General features: G+C 46.6%; 1 protein-coding gene across 3 annotated transcripts; it reads right to left on the bottom strand.

Annotated features, from left to right (window-relative positions):
* Positions 1 to 268: 268 nt before the first annotated feature.
* Positions 269 to 21,260, bottom strand: Kcna5 (potassium voltage-gated channel subfamily A member 5). 3 transcript variants are annotated; one of them, XM_063237726.1, is made up of 5 exons: positions 11,573 to 21,260; positions 10,675 to 10,803; positions 10,392 to 10,546; positions 2,411 to 2,528; positions 269 to 1,695 (listed from the first exon to the last, which is right to left on the bottom strand). In XM_063237726.1, the coding sequence occupies exon 1, from the start codon at positions 20,814 to 20,816 to the stop codon at positions 18,987 to 18,989; it is 1,830 nt and encodes a 609-aa protein (XP_063093796.1). In that variant the 5' UTR covers positions 20,817 to 21,260; the 3' UTR covers positions 269 to 1,695; positions 2,411 to 2,528; positions 10,392 to 10,546; positions 10,675 to 10,803; positions 11,573 to 18,986. The 3 variants fall into 3 exon arrangements, with proteins under 3 accessions (XP_063093796.1, XP_063093798.1, XP_063093797.1); XM_063237728.1 differs by having other exon boundaries at positions 2,411 to 2,507; XM_063237727.1 differs by having other exon boundaries at positions 10,392 to 10,542.
* Between the last annotated feature and the right edge of the window lie 312 nt (positions 21,261 to 21,572).

The raw sequence follows: 21,572 nt of genomic DNA, 5'->3' as shown, positions 1-21,572 counted from the left end.
ATAAGAAATTAGGTAATTATGTTACTGCAGCATAATCTAAGCTGTTTACTGATGCATTTATTGCTTCATGTTGATGTTCATGCTTATTTAACAACCGTATGTAATATAGGCTGGTTCATGCACTAAAATGCGGATTTAAATATGATTCTTTCCATATAATTAGATGCTACTGCATTTGCTGTATAAAGGACATCATTCGCATTAGTATAATTCATGTGCCAGCATGCAGCAGCTATGAAAGTCAAACAAAATAAGGGAAATGTACACATTCCACTTAACATTTTTTTTATTTCATAGACTTTAAGATTAAACAATAATTCCCTGTTATCCATGATGGGCACAAAAGATGAATAAGAAGCTACAAATTATCTTACAGTTTTTACAAAGCTCTTGCATCCAAAAATTGTACATCATTTATGAAACATCCACAACAATACAAGGTAGATGGTGTTAGTTCCACTTTACAAGCAAAGAACTTGAGAGCCACAGAGTTTAAGATGCGTAAAATTGCCAGTTAGTCATTGAGCTGTGATTCCGGTCTCCTGAGCACTCATTTGAGACTAACGGGGCGACATCACATTTCCTTCAGTGCTTTTCCTTTGAACAGGGGATTCTTTCCATGTCTGTCTTTTACAATGATGTTTCCCCACAGTGGCAAACTCTTGCCAACCAGCCCCTTCTCATTATTAGTTTGTTCAAAAGAACACACTTCAGGTTTAAATTTTCTGCCAGGGACTCCCAGACCAGTAGGTCACTCTGCTGGTGGGTCTCCAGGAAAAGGCCATCCCCTAAGTTGGTTAATTGGAGATCAGCTCTTTGGGCAGCTCTGAACACTGGGATTCTGCCCTGATTATCAGTCCTGGCTCTGATGTTGGAGAGGCAAACAACCTAGTGTCATGAATAATCCTAATTCCAAGACTGGCAAAGTACCTGTCCTCTGAATTAGGGGATGGTGAGTTTCACATCGAGCAACGACCCCTCAATTGCTTCTCAACTCCTCTCCCAAAGATCCCAAGACTCTTCCACTCCTTTGAGACTATCACCTCCTTTTTCTTTTCATCCTTTGCTTCTTTGGCCTCTTGTGATAAATCTTTATCACAAGTTTATCAGCTTCTTTCCTTAATTAACTCTAAGTGAATGAAATCTCTCCAATTTCTAGGTCATAGTCACATGAGATCCCAGTTGGACTTGGACAAAAAGACTCAAAGACTTGCCCAGAAAATTTCTACCATCAAGGTCTTCAGAGGTAACCAAGAAATCCTATGCCTTCTCTCCTCAATTAACATGTTATATCCCAATGATAAAACATTTCAAAAAAATCTCCTGCAGAGGATCTAAAATTCCAAAAAATTCCCACAAACCTAAACAGTGATGTTTGCATCTGTATTTGGAGGTAAGGTGGCATTAGAGAAGCCCAGATTTGCACCTGCTTTATCACAAAAGTGACAGAAGTTTCAGGCACACAGAGAAGAGTCTTGTCCACCTCTATCAATCACCTCTGGAGCCTTAATTTCCCTTTATCCTCCTCTCCCTTGGGATCTACATGTGCAACACTGAGACTGGTGTAGTTTGTCCTTTGAAGAACTTCCTTCTGTTTCAGAGTCAGATGCCAGTTCCCATGTAGGAAGAGGATGCTTTTAGGCTGTCTTCCTGGAGACTCAGTCCTTCTGCTCCTCTCAAGAAATCTCTATAGAACTGGAAAAAAGGGCCTCATAAGACAGAGAAGGGAAATTTCCTAGAGTGTTCTGTAACATATTCTTGGACTTCTGTTTTCCTGCTGCCTTAAGGCTCCTAAAGATAAGGTTAGGTCTTGGGGCTCCTAGAAGTAGTGACCACAAGTAAGCTCTCTGCCCTTTATTATAAGGAACTTTGTGGTTTCCACCTCCTGGCTATCTAACCAGGGAAAATTCTATTACATATTTTAGTGGGCTCCTTGACAATGCCTTCAGGGCTTTTTCTCAGGAGCAATTTCATATAGATTTGTAAGACTATTTGATCAATGTATTTCTCCACTGTTAGACTAAAAGTCTTCCCACAATGGGCGAAGAGTAGGTACCACTCAATAACTATTTGTTGAAAGCATGAATTAGTCATCGCTGCATACAGCAAGAGATAATGAACTTAAGCTAAAGTTAAAAGAATTAGCACAGTCCTAGCCCTGGAACTGGGCTGCCCACTATGAAATTCCAGCTCTTCAGCTTATCAAATATTTCTCTCTTGCTTCATTTTTAAGTTCTAAATGGTGATAATAGTAGTACCTACTCCCTAGCATTGTGAGATTTAAAAAAAAACAAATATATATACAAATGTATGTGTATATATATTTTATATATGTATATATATAATTCTTAAATAATCTGGCAAATATAAACACTAAGTAAGCACAGACATTGTTTATTTTACAACTCACCTGTTTAACACAGTTGTTCAGACTTATGACCAAGACACACTGGTCGCATTAACCACTCACGGCTTACACTTACGTCTTAGTTACTTTTTTCTCATTGCTGAAACAAAATACAGGATGCCTAAATTAAGGAAGAAAAAGTTTATTTAGCTCACAGTTTGTAGAGGTTTCAGTCCATAATCTGTTGACTCTGAGGCAGGGTGACATGGCACAAAGGCAATAGTTCAAGGCAGCAGAAGACAGCAAAAGTCACGAGAGCCAAAAGGGGAAGGAGCAAGCCTCTTTTAATCCCTTATATGGATGCAGGCTACCCACTCCAGGGTGGACGCAGCACTCACACCATCTCTGTGCCTTCCTATTGTACAGACTGAAGATGTTTACAAAGTGAGGGCCCTGGAACCCTGCTAAGTATAGCTGGAAATGCTGTTAATTCTGTTTCCTGAGGTTAGAGCATGAAAAACAAGAGATCCAGGTATAGCCTGCCTCACTTGGCCACATGAGTCTTTAGGGGGACACTCAGACACAAACCATAACAACTTATGACCTGCATTCAGGCTTATGACACAGGAATGTGAAGGATAGTGCAGCCTTATGGTGGCTTCTTCTACAGCATAGCACTATAATTTATGCTGACTGTGTAATTCTATGTTCTGTTATTCATTGTGGTCCCATGTATAAGGGTTATGCAAATAAAAGCAAAGACATTAAGTTAGACTTTCCTGTGAGCATTTCTTCATTCTGAATATTGTAATAGATACTATGTACAATTCCTCATTTAACAACTAAGTCACCAGAAGGGAATTCAGTCATTAAACAGGAATGTTTGGATTAGCTAGTGACAGTCTGCTTACAGATGGTGGGTGACTGAGGGAATAGTTCTGATTTTATTATTTACAAGATATAAGAAGAAAAGTTGTATGCGTTCTATGCATCCAAAGAAGCAGTTTTGAGAGTTACAAAGGGGGAAAAAAGATTATCTAACATAATTGTTAAGTGAAGGTTCTGGCTAAATCTAGAAATGAGGCATATGTGAGTACTGTAATAGATGATGAGTTTGTTGAAGGAATGGCAATGTAAACCATGAAGACATCTGACAATGAAGAGCTGATCATAGGTGTCTAGAACCAAAAGATTAAGTGGGTATCATGGTAACAGGCAAAATGACTGCAGATCTGGTGGGGAGAGACCTGGTACAAGTCAGAGGGTCTGAGACTGTTTGCAGAGTCTGAGCCCTTCAAAGAAGAGTTGGTGTAAAGCATGCAAAGGGCACAAACTTTGAAGCCACAAAGCCCAGGCTTAAATTCTAGGAAAGCTATGAGTTCTCCAGGATTTAGGTGTACAATAACCTCTCTCTACTTAAGTTTCCTCAAGTGGGAATGGTAAAATGAGAATAATAACAGGAACCAAATTTCCAAAGGGCTGAACATGTACTACACACCGACACTATGTTTTAGATTTAATTTAAAACATTATGACTTTGTATGCAAAACACATCTCTAGTCAACGGACTGAGGGTTGTCCATTTGTCTTGGAAAGGGAGAGAATTGAAATAAGGACACATGTAAAATTGTAGGAAGGATTCAGTTGTTTGGATTAATAGCTAAGGTTATGGGAGAGACAAATTCAGAAGACTAGTGACAAGGAAATTGAACAAATGTTTTGAGGAGTCAAGTGGGGACAGAGCATGTGAATGTCACCATAATGCCCCATATAGAGCTGGTGTGGCACCCCAGTTGACCAGATGGCACTCTGTCCATGGTCTTTCCACCTTCTTTCCTCCTCTGCCTGAACATAAACTCCCAAGGATGATTCTGCCTGGTAAGCTATATTTGGCAATTTTCTGTTACGGGGGCAAAGTGCCTGATCCCTGAAATTTATGAGGGATAAAATTTATTTTTAGCACATGATTTCAGAGGGGCTAGTCCATGGTTGACTGGCTGCAAGGCAGAAACATCATGGCAGAAGGATACAGCAGAGGATGACTGCTCTACTCATGGTATCTGGGAAACAGAATGCAAGAGAATAGCACTCCAGAGGAAGAAGCCAGAGAGAAGAGATATTCCACCAAATCATACTCTCATGACCAGATAGAAGACCCAGACACACCCAACAGTGTGTGTTACTAATTTTCTAGGTGTCTTTCAAACCTACCAATGGACAACCAAGATTAACCATTACACAAATTTACTCAGACAAGAATCAGTTCTTGTTGCTAACAACAGTTACAATTAATAATGCAGACTCCCCAATCCTCCTAAGACAGAAACTATGGGAAAAGGGTCCAACAGTTCCTTTTTTTAAACATTCTTGATGATTCTTAAAACACACTGAAACTTGAGAATGCTGCTATACTAGAATTCTGAGATGCCTTCTAACCCTGATGACCTCATATCTGAGGTTGTCTGATGACATGAACTCCTAAGCCCTACACCCTGTGCACCAGCACAGTTTCCATAGAGCCATCTCTCAGATGTAGAAAGGGCAGGAAAGCAGAATCCCTGGAGCCCCTCCCTTGCCCCAGCCTCATCCCCATACATGGCTGTGTGTTACCTGGTGTGGAGTACTCATAGCCACTGGTACTCTCTCTCACTCAAAGTAACACTGTCTTTTTCCAGGATCCCTGACACTCTTGGAAGGTATGTTAGTCAGTTTTCTATCACTATAACAAAATACTAGGGGCAATTGACTTATAAAAAAGAAAAGTTTGTTTGGATTGTATTTCTGGAGTTTCCAGTCCAAGACTGAGTAATATCATTGCTTTGGGTCTCTAGAGAGAGTGGCATTTCATGACAAGAGTATGATGCAAAGCAACCCGATCCCTTAATCAGCCTGGAAGCAGAGAGACACAGGAAGAGACTGAAATCCTATAATTACCTCAAGGGGGCTTCTCTCCACTTCAAGGAGTCCAGCCATTAACTTAGTGGGAGCTGAGTACAGTCCCTACCAAGGGTGAACGCTGGGGACTCCAGCAACTGTGATGAGGTGAGCGGAGAAGGGGGCGAGTGTGCTCAGACAAAGCCTCTGTGGCTTCTCCAGTGCTCCTCCAACCACACCCACATCCACTGTCTCCAGTATCTTTACAACAGCACCACCACTGGGCAGACCCCACTGCAAACCTCCAGCCTCACCTGGAATATGGCACTGGTTTCAAACTCCTCAGGCTGCTGCTCAGACCCCCATGGCCCCACTTCAGCTTGTCTTTCTGAATTCACATGGTCCCACACTGTTCACAGGTCTGCACAAGCCAGGGCAGCCCTTTGCACTCTTTCCACTGCGCTTCCCACACCCTCATGAGGCCTGGGCTATGCTGCTGTGATGTCCCCTTTCTGTGCTGAGCACAGATTTGGCCTCTCTCCCTCACCTGCACTAACTCCAACTCCATGTCAACATGCATCTTCATTCCCTGCCTTGACCACCCACCAACCCCAAGGCTCTTTTACAGCTAACTGGGTGGTAAGAGTCTCACAGATAGGAAACAGAGATCATGAGCTCAAAGCCAGCTCAGTCCATGTATAGTCGCATGATCTGGGAGTCCACCATCATTCCCTCTAAATTGCACTGGCAAGACCGTTATTTCAGTAACTGAGACATAAAATGTCTATACAATGCACAACACACAGGCAGTGCTTAGGAAGTGGTGGGTGACAGTGACAGTAAGACCTCCTACTTTAACCCCTTTATCTGCTCACATGTTGATGCCCCAGCTGGACTCTGATTGTCATTACTGTACTGTCTGATCCAGCCCCACACTTGGTATTTGGCTCATTTCTTGTTTCTTATCAGGTGTTCAAGACATAATTTTCTGAGGTCTCTAAATGTTTGTGCTATAAGTTCATGGGGCATTCTTTCTTCCTCCTCCTCTTCTTCCTCTTTCTCTTCTCCTTCTCCTTCTCTTTTTCTTTCTCTTTCTCCTTCTCCTTCCCCTCTTCCTTCTTCAGAACTGGGATTGATTGAGCCAAAGGGATTCTCACCAAGCTATATTTCTATCCCATTCTTTATTTGGAGACAGGATCTTACTAAGCCACTTAGTTGCCCAGTCTGGGCTCAAACATGCAATCCTCCTGCCTCTGCTTCCAGGGTGCTGGGCTTATAGGCAAGCACCCTGATGCTTGATTTTCACTGGCTTTTAAGTGAGAAAAAACGGTGGGGAAGGCTGAGACCTGCTTTACACTGTGCCAGGGGCCTGGCGACATACAGGAATGAAAGTCTCAGGGTAAAGCTGAATGTGTATGCTCTGTGAGGGAAGCTCTCAGAGTCTCATTTCTGCTATGGAAGCTGGTGCCTGCCTGCACTGAGGAGCTGGCAGCTTGCTAGGGAAACCACTCTGTTGTCAAAACACATCCCAGCTTCTCCTGCAGGGCGCATCAGCTAACAACTTGGAGGAGGATGGCAGAGCAAGCTCTTGGGGTTCAGCGCTGATAAATGATTTGCGAATGTCATGTAGGCCCTGAGTGGACAGCAGCAGAACTTGGCACTGACCTCAACTTCAAAGAAATGGAAAATTGTGAAACCCAAACTTTCTCCTACAAACACATTTCTATATTTTTAAACTTATAAAAACTAAAAATAAGTATAAATATATGCATTCTCTACCATGCTATCATAATAAAGCTTCCTTATACTGACAGCAATTTTTTATGCTTCACTTTGCTGTTTTTCCCTCCAGACCCATGACCCTCACATTCTTTTCTCTCCACCCAGACCTCCTCTCTATCCCAACTGATTGGACCAGTCATAATTCAACCAGTCACCTAGCAAGCATTTATCACACTCCACTGTGTGTCTGTAACTTGGTGGGTGGCCAAGAAAGATCATAGAAGAAAATAATCCTCAAGGATTAATTTAAAATCAAATTATTGTGTCAGATCTGTCTCCAGTCCTAAGCCAGCTTCTGTTGACCTTCATTCAAGAGTCAGTCAACAATTACTGACCACCAGTGTGTGTACAGAGATGGATGAGTTAAACAAGGCCCAGGTTCTCGGGAAATTTTGATCTCAGTAGGGAAAAGGAGCAAAAGTAAGTAAACAAGCTGAGTGTAGCAGCATGCACGCCTATAATCCTAGCTTCTCAGAAGGCCGATGCAGGAGGATAGCAAGTCCAAGGCTATTTGGCACAACTTAGAGAGACCTTGTCTCAAACAAAATTTTTAACTGAGAATATACCCGGAGGTAGATGGCTTACCTAGCAACCATGAGGACCTAAATTCAATTCCCAGTACGTGAAGAAGAAGAGGAAGAGGAGGAGGAGGAAGTAGAGGAAGAGGAGGAAGCAAGCAAATAAATACAAGTTCATAAGTAGTGTATGTAGTAAAGGAAATACAGAGTAATGAGACAGAGCTAGATGGGTGACCAGCGCAGCCCCCCAATGAGACAGAGGACGCTCTTGTGGGTAACAGGTAACTGCCGCTTTATTGTTGCGGGTTCTGGCTTATATATCTGACTGTGGCCAATCAGGCTGCCACGAGGGCTGCCACGAGGAGGCAGGGCCGGAATGAGACACGGGCTCTGGCCAATATACCCAGCTGTGGTCAATCAGGGGTTGCCACAGAGTCAGCACGGAGCAAATACAAAGTGAGCACGGGGTGGCTAATTTGGAGAAGGATGTAGCACATTTCGGAAGCTGGCGTGGTCCTTAGTCCCGGGTGGGGTATGGTATGATGAGCGCCTGCGCCCAACAGATGGGCTGGCCAGGCAAGAGGCCAGAAGCTGTCCTGAAGGGACAGTATAAATATTTTACCAAGAGATCAAATATAAACTTGAAGAGATCCTTAAATCTCCCATCACCCCACAAATCATGGAGAGACAAAATGATAAGGAAGTAAACCCAGAGAAACTGCCATGTCATCTGTGTTTCTGGATCAAAGTCAAGGACTACAATTTACTCATAGAGGGAAGCACAGTGCCCAGCACATAATAGGTATTGACGAATGAATGATAGCCATGAGTGTCTGTTTGTAATTTACTATCATTCAGGCAGTGCACGAAGCACTTGCCATGAACTGTCTCCATGAATTCCCATGACCACCATGTGAGGAAAGTCCTGCTCTCCCTACAGGACAGATACAAACACATTTCACAGAGGATAAGCAGCAGAGATCACATTAAACCCAGGCCTCCACATTTTAACACCCACTCACCTGACTGCAGGTAATGTCCCATGACTGTTCATTTCTAGAACCTAACAGAGACATGGGGACTGTGTGCTTTAGGATTTGGGGTTTTGGAATCCATATACCTATAGGAAGTGGCACCTGGTAAATTCCCTAAGCACTGATCCTTTTCCAATATCCCACCACATAGTCCCTCATCTCATACCAGCAGAAGTCTGCAGCACATTTTGTTTCTGAAGCTGGGAAAATCAAAGCAAAGTTTTTCCCCCTCCTGTGTAGCTCATCTGGAGAGGAAACTTAGTGAAGCGGTGGACTTTTAATTATTTTGTGCTCACTGTGAACTCAGAATCACACTGACAAATGATGCACATGCTGGCTGCTCAGATCCCTGCTGGAGACGAAGCTTAGGCTGTGATCAGGAACAGAGCTGCATTCAGGGCCTCACAGGTCCTGGGGTGCTCCCTCCCCGCAACACTCACCTGTCCTCTCACACACCTGGATGTCCCCTCCCTGGAGTCTTCTCTAGGAAGGACCCCTTCATCTCCATCCTTTTGCTCCAGCCCCTCTAGCCCCCAGATTCACCTGAAATGGAGCCAGTTCTCAGTGGGGAAAATTCTTCTGATAGCAGCTCTAAGTTTGGCTCTCTCCTTCTCCTAAATGCCCACACCTTGCACTTCCTTCCTGATTTTTGTGTCTGGCTGAGTCACCTGTGTGCTTGGTTTAGGGTGCTTGCTAGATTGTGGGCAGATTAAGTCCTTCTAAGTCATCTTATCTTTGCACATTAATGACTCAGGACCTACTGTAATGGCACCTCAATAAATGCTGCCGAATCCAACTTGACAGTGTCATTTTGAAGGGAGTTTGTCCTTGTATTTCTCTCAGAGCTTTCTTTACATGATAATAAGAATAATAAGTTACCATTACTGAGGGCTTACTGCTGGATGAACAGCTATGGAGTTTTATTATTTTACATTTTATTTATTTTTCAATTGTTTTGTTGTTCCTGGGGATGATATCCAAGGTCTTATACGTGCTGAGGAGATGTTGTACCACTGAACCACACCCCAGTCTAATATAGTTTATTCCATTTGTCCCTAGATAATTCTGTTAGAAAGCCCTGTTATTGTCCCTAGTGAATAGTGGAAAAAACTATTTAGAAAAATATCACTTATTCTTGGTCACATAGATCATAAATGGTGAAATCAGGATTCAAACTCTGATCTAATTACCTCCAAACCCCATTAATTGAACTTAAATGCTTGATTGATGGGTACCTCTTCCTGTCTGGCCACAGGCTCCTTCCCATCCCACCACCCCAGTTCTTTCTTCCACTGTCTTTGCCTGTTCCCCAGCATCCTGCCTTCCACCTCAAGACAGCATGTTCTGCATCTGCTCTCTGGAGGCAATGCCTACCCCCTGAATTCTGTAGCCTCTACTGTCCCTCATACTGCCAGGCCCTGCCTGCCTCCACCCTTGTGCATCCCAATGCTTAAACTCCCCTCTTGTAAGGCATCACCTTATAGTTATTTGCATTTGTTTTAGTTACTTTACAAAAATGTACAAGTGACTATTAAGCCCTTCAAGTTCAATGGGAAATCACCATTTGACAAGAAGATATGCAACATTCAAAGAAATCTGAATGTGTTCCCAGAGGAGAGTTCCACAATGTTTCAAGCAATGGCAATGCACATGTCTTTAAATATTCACTTATTTGAGCACTAGAGGTCCATACATAGATATTTATCTACTATTCATCATACAACTCAATGGTTTCACTAAATAAACTTTCCAATATGATCCTATCATTGTTCTGTTTTCAGGCTATTCTGCCATCTCTGAAACACTGTGTTCATGCTGACCCCCCCTCCCACTTACCCATATCAGGAGGAGGCCAGGCTAGGCAAGCATCAGAGACTGTGGTTCTGATTCACGGCACAGGCTGACTTGACTTCTCCATGTTCTCCTGGAAGCAATCCAATGAACCAGCCCCCAGCAAGCCTCTGTTAAAGCTGCAGAACGAAGCTGTCTGGCTGTGGAAATCCCAAACTCCACTTAGACTCGGGTCTGCCTTTGGCGGGGGGTGGGGGGGGGCCGGCACGCCAGCTGTCACCATCTGCCATCCATATCCCACTTGCAAAGTCCCCTGAGCAGAACTGACCTGACTGTGATGTGGGCCTGGGATGGGCCCAGGAGAACTCGAGTAGGAATCTCTGGGGAACTCAGAGGATGGGGAGACTGAGAGAAGACTGGAGCATCACATGGAAGAGAAAACTTGAGCCGTGTGCACCTGTTGAACAGGGAGATGAGAGAGGTTTGAAGAAGCTTGACATGTGACACATCACTAACAAACACAGAGGGAATTGTTGGAATTGTGGGGGACATTCTTTAATTTGTGCCTCATTTGGTACTGTTTTTATTTGAAATTACATATGAGGAGCTCCACATTCTTTTTGTTGCTTATGACTTCTTAAGATTTCATCCAGTCTTAAGCTGGGGATTGGAGAAATGCATTATGTTGGATTGGTGCTGAAGATATGGATTAGAGGCCACAGAAGGCCCTAATGTCTCAAGTAAGCCTAATTCCCAGCATCTGCACAGCAGCTGGCTGCTCAGTATACAGCAGTGGCCTGAGGGACCGTGCCTGGATCCTGCTGTGTTATGTTAACCAACCTTGTGCCTCATGCAAAGAACAGCAGAGAATGATGGAAAGAGACATTGTCACTACCTTACCACCTTGTCCTTATCTTGGGTGACCATTTAATTCATCTTTCAAAATGAAGAATTTAGGGAAAAGAGAAAGAGAGTTACAAATGATGAGACTTAAGGGGTCAGTAACATATTCCTTGCTGTGCTTGGCAAATCAGGCATGGCCACTCTGTCCCTCACCAATATGATTTTACCCAGAGCTGTGACTTCTCCAGCTTTCCAACTCTATCCCTCATCTGTCTCCACCCTATATCTCTCCTAGGTCTATGCAATAGCTCCTGAATCCCTCCCTACAGAATTGTCTGTGGAAGTCCAGAAGTACCACCTTGGTTGGTACTATTATCACTCACCTGGATGCGAACCTAGTGAGCCAGGGCAGAACAAAAGGCACTGTGCAATGAGAACAGTGCTCCCTTGGCTGCCTGGGTGCCAGGGATCCTCTGTAGGAAACATTTACGGGCAGCGTTTGGTGTGGCAGACCCAGAAGCACTGGTCCTTTCAGCCTGGAGAGGAGTTAGTGCTGTCCACAAAACTCTACTGAGGAGCTGCGGAGGCCACAGCCATCTCTGGGCACTGAGATGCACTGTGAGCTGAGGAGCAAGCATCAGGCAGTGATGGAGTCTCTGGGCTTTGGTGGACAGCCAATGACCAGCTACAGGTGAGGCAGCAGTGTCTGTGACAGGAGCTCCAAAGAAGAAGTGGCTTTGGACTGGAGGGATGGAGGATGACTTCTTTGAGATGTATTTGGCATCATACTAAGGAGGATTTTCAAAGTTAGGCTTAAGGGACTAAAATTGCTACTTGGGAGCCTGGGATGATGTGATGGAGAGATTAATGTGGAACTGTATGCAAGAGGTAGAAAGTGAAAGTGGGGCAGAGAGACCAGGAGCAGGTGACAGTGTTACCCAGACTCCCACTCAGAACTGATGTCCAAATGAGACAGATTCTGCAGGTGGCTTCATGGCAACCTAATAAGGACAATAAACAGCACTAGAATGATGACAAATGGTGCCCTGCAGAAAGAGAGAGATAGACAGACAGACAGAGACAGAGACAGAGGGAGAGAGCAATAGGTGAAGAGAGGCCTAATCAATAGCCAGGGGTCCATGTCAGTTATTCAGCTTGTGTTGCAGTGGGACACTTTGGCCACTGAAGTACACACAAAATTGCCTGCCTCAACTGTCTAAGTGATGTCACGTAAAAATGGCACAGAGGGTAATGATGAGCAATTTAATCCACAGTGCAGAAAGCAAACACAAGGGCATGGGTATCTGTGGCCCAGGTCCAGGATTACTGTCCTGTATTACTGAGTAGTACTATTTTATGTTATATCAGTGATAGCTGTTTACAGTAGCTGCCAAAGGGATGGCTGGAGAAAGGCTGGACTCTTTGGAACCAAGCTGCAGTATAATCTTCAGTTGTAGAGCTGGAATAATTTGTAAATGTACAATAATTGCTACATTGTAATAGTGTAACAGTAGCAGCACTTAGAACTCCCTAAAGTGCAGATCCTGCCTTGGGACACAATTTATACAATTACCAAACTATGAAGACAAAGCAGATACAGCAGATCATTTTCTGTAGAACTGAAGAGGTAAAGGGGAAATGGTCAAGTTCATTTCTTTTTCTGTATAATCTTGCAGTTCAGCAGATCACTACTGAGCTCCCAGTTCATGAGATCAGAGCTCAAGGTGTCATTAGTGTCCAGAGAAGCTATGCCATCTGCCAGGCTGCCCACTCACAGCTGGGAGGTAAGGCATTGTGCAGGTGCCCAGTCCAAGGAGTAACAAGTGACAGAAGGGCATTATGAGGAGGAGAGTGCATTCTTGGGCACAGAACTCACACTAACTAACACCACATTGGAATAATTTCTGGGCCCACTCTTCTGAAGATACCTTCTTGCAGAAACTTTAGCTGAAATAACTCCACTAGACTTAAATCAATCCTGCTCCCTCCAAACTTTTAAGTACAATTCTATTTTTTAGGATGTTTGTAGCTAGTTCTTTGGTCAAATTTTGGTTTGTCTGAAGTGATTCCTGCACACATCTCCTGAAGTATAGGCAGGTGGAACTTGCTCACAGAAGTAGATAAGTTCCCAGAAGGCATCATGTATCTCATTTATATCCATGGACTGAGAGGCTCATACCAACAGATTTGGGCCACCTTGGGAGACAGAAATGCCCAGAATGTCACCCGTGAGAGAGGTGATGAAGAGCTTGTGCAGGGGAGGGGACCCTGGTCAATCTCTGCCAGTCAGTGCTCATGGTGGCTCTGCCAACACATCTCTCACGTGGGGTCAGAGGCACAGCAAAAAGACCCAGTTCCTGCTAGACAGGTTGAAGGAGTGGGGTTGGCAGGATGAAGGGGAAATGTCACTGTCCTCTGGAGTTCTTTAGTCTCGAAAGAACCACACAGCAGGGTCCCACTGTGGGTCCAAGCCAAGGTCAGCATCCAGATCCAGCATCAGCGCTGACTTCCCAGCCACAGCCCCCTCTGTGCACCTCCCTCACTCAGGATATAGCCCCAGATCACTCAGCTCTGCTTCTTGACACAGACTTTGAACTGCCTGAGTCCCTTGAGAGCTGGCAAATAATCAGGGAGCATCTCAGGGCCTCTGTCAAGCTTCCTCCCAAACTAATGGGAAAAAAGTCAGACTGAAACCTCCTCTCACTTTCCAACAAAACCTCAAAGATCCCTGGATAAGAGGCTCTCGTTTCTTCTGGGTAGTGTGTGCCGCAGTGCCAGGCTGCATCCCACTCAGTGAGTGACAGAGCAAGGGCAGGACCCAAAATCTCACTCAGTGCTCAGATGGCCCTGTGTGTCTCTGAACTCCAGCTCTGCAAGAGTCCTCCAAGCTCTGTTCTAGAAAGAACACAGGCTCCTTCCTAGGTCCCCATAGTCCCCTCACCTCTGCTTTGGCCTTGACCTCCACTTGAACATTGCTACTGTATTTACTTGCTTACTTGTTTTTTGATTGGAAAACCGGTCAGAGAAGATCCCTTGCCAGGTATTCTGATGTCCTGCACAGTGCCTGCCTCGTAGTGAATATCTGTTGAATGTGTGGAAGAATGCATGAGTGATAATACTACATCTACTAGATGAGAAATTTGATGTTTCCTCCCAGACAGTGGAATGCTTGTTTATGAGACCTTGTTGATCACAGTGCTATAGCTTCGTATTCTAAAGAGGCTTGATTTTTGCAAGAAATGCTAGTTGAAGTAAGTAAAATCAAATCAGAGAAAGACTCACAAGCATGACTGATTTCCAAGAGGCATCCTCCACAGGCAGCTCCATTAAACAGGTGTGGTCAGAACATGCCACAGGAGGCAGCGCTGGTGGGGAACCCCCATGAGAGTTTAAGATTTGCATGCTGGAATAGAGTAGACTTTCTCAGAAAAATCCCCTAGAAGTCAGGGGAAACAATTCCAACCCTATTCTACTTAACTGGGGGTGTCACCTTGGATAAATCACCTCTTTTCTCTGCAGCTCCATTGCCTCATCTATAAAATTAGAGAAAGGCCAGATTTTTTGTTAGATTGCTTCTGGCTTAAATATTCCATAATTTGGCATAGGAAATAAATGCTAAGTGAAAGGGATGGTAATGAGTATCCTGCTGTGTCTTGGGTTGAGTTGTTCAGAGCCACACAGACCCCTCCTGTGAATGCTACCGTGGGTACACAGAAGTGAGGCAAGGCCAATGCTTCTCTACAGCCTGGACATAAAGAAGAGCCTACACATGAAGAAGACAAGCAAGTTGCACCATCCAGCAGCCTGTGCAACCTTAAACCTAGAAGAAGCTTCAGAAGACAAGGTGCATCCCATGGCCCAGTTTCCAGAGTTCCAGGCATGATTTCCAGTGTGGCATCCTCTTCCTCCTCCCTGGAAACAGAGTACTATGTCTCATAGCCATGTAGGAAAGTCTGATCTCCATGAGGTGGTGGAAGAAAGCTACAGTCTCTGTAATGCCAGTGTGAAGTCCTCTCCCCAAATCAGGGGTTTGACATTTGTGATAAATACAGGTTGAATGGAGTACAATCAAATCAGAGGAGAAGAAGCAAGGTTTGACAGGTAGAGCTAGATACCCAGGAGACCGCCATCTGCATGACAGATGATAGGAGGATGGCCATTCAGTGGAGGTAGATTTATACATTTTTAAAGGATTACATGCCAAATGATTGTACAGTATAAATACCTTCATAATAGCCTCTATTTTGCCTCTTGCACTATAAACCCTGAAATATCAATTGTTGAAAATTTTGCCATCTCCTCCCCTAAATAACTGCAGAATCCCTTGCTCTTGGGAAGACTGAGTTCCCACTATGGTCTCTGGCCCTGAAACCTCGGCTCCACCTTGAAAGGTGGCAGCGGGGATTGAGCAGTGATTCTGCTCTGCACCAGGACTTTCATCCCCCCCGCCCCATGCCTTCCTCTTCCTAGTAACCCTGCCAGTAAGCAGTCCTTCCTCACTCCACCTGCTCAACCCCACTCTGTGCCAAGAGCTTGCAGAAGCCTGCGAAGTCCTTGGCCACACTTTGCCCCCACTGACTTTTTTGCTGAGGGCTTCTCCAGGAGACATAAACTATCCCAGGACAAGACCCATATCTTGACACTTCTCTAGTACATCATACACACATACCACATCCAGGGGACAAGTTGGCTTGGAGGACATGGGATGCAGAGGTCAAGTAAAAGAGTCCATCATGCACAAATCTACCATTTCTAGAGGGGACTTGGAGCCAAGTGTCCCTGCCCCAAAAGAAACCTGGAAATCTTCCATGGTTCACTTAGAGTAATGCAAATTCTGTGTGGGAAAATTCCTCAAAGGCCAGGAATCTGTTTCAGGGAGTGCTCCCAGAAGGATGAACCACAGGGCTGTGCTTTTAAAGTAAGTGAAAGATGTTTTTCTTGTATATGTAATTGCTTAGGGCTCAGTGAGCATGAGCTTATGAGCAATAACACAGTGAGTTCAGAAAAACAGGGAGCAAATGTTTTGCTGTCCTCACACAGTGAAGGACACCCAGGGGCAGCTGCCCTGCTCTCTGTGACTGAGTTGCTGAAGCTGATAGATTATGTATCCAGAGAGGACTTCCTGCCGGAGAGCCAAGAAGAGACATCTGGATACAGAGCTTGGCTGAGGTTACTTGATTTAATCTCCTCAGGAAGGTAAAAGCTGTGGGTGGGAAATCAATGGCAAGAGAGAAGGGAGTGGTGGGAGGCCACAAGAGTGGGCCCTTAACCCCAGCCCGGGGGAAAAACTGTGGCATTCAGTTCTCTCTTCTGCTAATTCCATGAAAAAAGCAAACCATGGTGGCTGGAGTGAGAGAGGGCAGTGATTTCCAGACCTGCAGCAACAAGTGCACAGAGAATTCAGAGAGCCTGCAACACTAAACTGTCTGTGAGTGACTGGGCTGGGCTCATGCCACTGGCCACCAGGAGGGAGGCTGCAAGAGCAAACTGATATGCCCAACCCCAGGTTCCCTCTGGAGCCACCTTATCCCTTTTATAAATCCTCTCTAAGGCATCCCTTCCCTCACACAAGATCAGGAGGACCCTCCACCCCATTCTCACTTTCTCCATCCCCACCCTGAATATGTATACAAAATTTACCTATTTGTGGGCTAAAGATTCCATCCATTCAAACAGAACTCATTTTGAGGCATCTGGACATATTTAAAAGTTAGGTGCTGCTCACTCTTCCTTACTGAAGCCTAAAGGAACTGACCTCCAGGCTGAAAGTAGTAACATTGGCTTTGTTCTGTTGGGAAGGTGGAATTAGTCCCAGTCCTGAACGCTAGACCCACACTAAACCCAAACACTTGCTTTAAAGGCATAGAGGACTGGAACTGAGACTGTGGCACTGAACTTTGGCAGGATGCCCTGCTTTTAGGCAAACTGTAAATTATAAATAGAGTGCCTCTATTCTCCTTCCTCCACTTGGGGATGTAATGAAAAACAGCACAGCCTTGCCTACCCAATCCTCCTGTTTCCTCCTCAAATTGGCTGTTAACAGTTTTTGACTGGAAATGACTCCAGGCATTCAAACAGACACTGGCTTGTCTGATGGTGCCATATTTAAATCCGCAATTCCCAGACGTGAATGTTGTGGATCCTCTCTCACTCATAAGGAGACCTCAGCACACCCCGGAACTAGCTTTTAGGACTGAGTTATTCTGCAAGATGTGTGATGACAGACCAGCAGCACTCCTTGTTGAGGCTGTAAAGCAAGCTGGCTTTCAATTATTCAGCAGGAAAAGTAGCAACAGGAATCCTGAGAGCTAATCCCAAAGAGAAATGTAGCCAGTATTGCACCTTTTGTAAGGACTTGCCACAATCATGCAGTACAAAGGGAATAAAGGGATTAGTCCTGAGTTCAGTGATTACTGGGGCTAGGTCATAGTCTGTCAAATCAACCTTTAATGGCAACAAGCAAATCTTCCCTTCAGTCTGGCTGCCACCTTCCAGCATCAAGGCATCGCTCTGTCCTCTGCTCACCATGCCCGGGCATGGAGCACCGGGCACGGGGCATGACTTTCACACAGAGCTTCCTTCCTGTGATAATCAGGCTTGTTTTGGAGAGTTGGGAGAGCTGTATGCACTGAGGACTAAAAGCTGCAGGAAATGAGACCAGAAATCAAGCCCTAGGAAATCACAGTGGGACTATAGGTGGGTGCCAGAATTCCTTACCCTTTTCCTGTTTGCCACTCCACACTCCACACTAACCAAGTGTCTAACACAAGACCAACAGTGTGCCACAGGGTATCTGTGTCACACACAGCCCAAGACCGACAGAACCCACCAACTGTACTCCAGGGGCTCAGAGAGACCCATCCAAAAGATGTTGCCAAGCAAATCATTAGCTTTCCAAGCTTTTTACTCCAGACAAGGCATTTGCTCTGACTCCAAAACCAGAAACACCAAGGAACAGACTATTATTTAAAATTTCAAAGACAACATATTGTCGATGGAAAAACTAACACTTCCCTTAGCCAAGTCAAATTTTATTTCCTAGGGTTAAAAATAAAAAGAATAAATTATCAGAAGTCCTGCTCCAATATCAGCAAAATGCTTTTTGAAGAAAGTTAAAAGAATTGTTTAAGGAGAACAGAAAAATTCAGATTTGCTTGTGTTCTAGATTATTTCTTATGTATGCAAAGCACCAGTGTCACATCCCTGGAAAGACAGGTTTGGAGCCACAGGAATCAGAGCAGCCTTGCCTGGGTCTGGAGCTCTGAGTATCACAGGAAAACATCACTCTGTCGTCCATAAATCCAATAATTCAATATATATCTTGAAAATATACCCAAATACTCTCACTCTCTCTGAACTACAGTATAGAAAAGTCTACTCACCGGCCATAAAAGTAGTATTTTCCTCTATACACAAATATAACCATATGTAAAGCAAATTAGGAACACATGGAGGGGAAAGTCTACAAAATCCCTCGGGATGTGGGCTATTTAAAGTCATTTTTGTTTGGGTTATCCCTCTGCTGGTATAGGAAACTGGCTACAAATACATCCATCTCACGGAGCCCACCATTTCAACAGCTCCTGCGTCATGGAATGTGGTACTTTTTAAAAATAGGTGACCCTTGGTGTCATGGAAAGAAGAGGAGAAATGGGGGTTGGAGGGAGGGACAGAAGGACAGAGACAGGCTTCAGTGACAAAGTGGGCTTGGAATACTCAGTGGTGTAAAGCGAATCCCTGGGCTCAGGAGGCAACCCCTGTCCCACCCTGCTGCCACCAGTCTGCCTGGCATTTCTTTCACAAGTCTGTTTCCCGGCTGCTGTCCAGGCAAAGTGCATACAGGGACCTTCGCAAATCCACGTTGCTCTTGGCCTTGAGGTTACACTTTTCCAGGGCACAGCTGCCCCTGCGGATAGTGTCTGAGCTCTCCAGGGATCCTCCGGGTTTGCAGAGGGAAGCCTTGCTCCAACTGGCCTTGCGAGGGCCTCCCAAGTCTGGTCCAGACCCCCGGCTCTGGTTTGCTTGCTCTTCCTTCAGGACCACCTGCTCCTCATTGTCTGTTTCTCGATGGTAGAAGTAATTGAAGTTGGAGACTATGACAGGAACAGGCAAGGCAATGGTGAGGACCCCAGCAATGGCACACAGAGAGCCCACAATCTTGCCCCCTACAGTGATGGGCCTCATGTCTCCATAGCCCACAGTGGTCATGGTGACCACCGCCCACCAGAAGGCATCCGGGATGCTGGAGAAGTGAGTCCCCTGGTTGTCAGCCTCCGCAAAGTACACGGCGCTGGAGAAGAGGATGACTCCGATGAAGAGGAAGAAGATGAGCAGCCCCAGCTCCCTCATAGAGGCCTGCAAGGTCTTGCCCAGGATCTGCAGCCCCTTGGAGTGGCGGGAGAGCTTGAAGATGCGGAACACCCGGACCAGGCGGATCACCCTGAGGATGGCCAGGGACATGGCCTGCTGCCCGTTCTGGCCACCCCCTCCTCCACCCCCTGGCTCTTGCTCAGCCAGCTCAGTGCCCAGGGTGATGAAGTAGGGGAAGATGGCCACGATGTCGATGATATTCATGATATTCCGAGAGAACTCAGCCTTGCTGGGGCAGGCGAAGAAGCGCACCAGCAGCTCAAAGGTAAACCAGACGACACACGTGGTCTCCACAATGAAGAAAGGGTCTACCAAGGTCCTGGGCAGGAGGGGCGCCATGGTGGGGCCGTACAGGGGTGCCACCGCTCCACTGCCGTTGTCTCCGGGCACGGGCACAGGAGGCTGGTGGGGAACTGGGGGCTGACGGAGAAGCTCTCGTTCATCCCGGAATTCTGGCAAGGTCTCCAGGCAAAAGGTAACGATGGAGATCAGGATGACCAAGACCGAGACGATGGCGATGGCGCGCGCAGACCCTGAGCTTTCGGGGTACTCGAAGATGAGCCACACCTGGCGCTGAAACTCATTTCGGGGCAGTGGTTTCTCTTCTTCTTTAAGGAAGCCCTCGTCCTCCCGGAAGCGCTCCAAGGCCTCCTCCCCCAGCTGGTAGAAGCGAATCTCGTCCACGAATACATCCATGGAGACGTTGACCGGCCTGCGCAGGCGGCCCCCGGACTGGTAGTAGTAGAGGATGGCGTCGAAGCTGGGCCGGTGGCGGTCGAAGAAGTACTCATTGCGGAGCGGGTCGAAGTAGCGCAGGCGCTTGGCTGGGTCCCCCAGGAGTGTGTTAGGGAACTGCGCCAGGGTGCCCAGCTGCGTCTCGAAGCGCAGCCCGGAGATGTTGATGAGGACGCGCTGTTGGTGCAGGGCCCCGGCGCCCAGCGTCTGGTCTTCCGGCACGCCCAGGCCAGGGTCGCCCTCTCCATCCTCGTCCTCGTCCTCTGGAGACCGCCGTCGAGGCTGCGGCAGCTCCTGCGTCAGGGGAGTAAACGGGGGCAGCAGCCCCAAGCCTGGGTCCGCATCCCTCTCGGCGGCGCTGCTGGCCTTGGTCCCCGGCTCCTGGGACGAATTGCTCAGCCCCGCCGTCGGGGGGCATGAGAGCTGCCCCGCTGCGGTCAGTTCGCAGCCTGCGGGGGCCTGGCCTGCTCCTCGGACTGTCATGGCCCCACCGTTCTCCAGGGGCACCAGGGCGATCTCCATGGCCCGGGGGCAGGGGGCATGCTGCGCCCCACGGGCTCCCGCGCACTGCTGGTGGCGGCTCCTCTCCTGCCGGCCTCTGGTCTGACTCCGGCGGGCAGGGGCTGCTGGCACGCTGGGTCCTGACGTCAGGCTGCCGCTGCCTTGCTCTCTGCCTCTCTAGGTTCTGGCAGCCGTTACCAAGCAGCCAAAAACCTCCTTCCCTCAGATGCAACCTTCAGCTGCCCCTCTCTCGCTGAGCCGCGCGGCCCCCGCCCATCGCGCCTCCCTGTCTCCGCCTCCTCCAGCTTCCCCTCCCGGGTGCAGGCACCGGCGTCTCCCGGGAGGGTGCAGCTGGCCCCCGGGATCCTGGAAGGGAGACGGCCCAGAAGGCTGTTGTCCAGCCAAAGCAAGGAGGGAGGGAGCTGCGAGGACGGAAGAACAGGTTGTACCCGGCGCGCGCTGAAACTCCCAGGGCAACCAGATGAGAATGGGGCTGGATTTCAGATCACCTGGGAATCCGCTGAAAGCCGGTGGACTCCAGGGAAAACAAATTGCCTTAGGCTGAAAGGATAAGGCTTTGAGCTGAGTCAGAGTTTCAGAGACACTGACAACAGCCCGTTGGACATTTTTTTTTTCCCCCCCTTTGGAGGGATAAGGATAATTCTGCTTTGGGAAGAATTACAGATGGGGGGACGGATCTATGGGCCTCAAGATTAGATAGATAGATAGATAGATAGATAGATAGATAGATAGATAGATAGATAAAAACTTGAGTCA

This window comes from Cavia porcellus, unplaced genomic scaffold (assembly GCF_034190915.1).
Source record: "Cavia porcellus strain 051 isolate PalLab524CR breed Dunkin Hartley unplaced genomic scaffold, mCavPor4.1 scaffold_27, whole genome shotgun sequence".
Classification (NCBI taxonomy): domain Eukaryota; kingdom Metazoa; phylum Chordata; class Mammalia; order Rodentia; family Caviidae; genus Cavia; species Cavia porcellus.
Note: the sequence above shows the minus strand (reverse complement) of the source record. Positions and strands in the feature narration are given on the sequence as shown.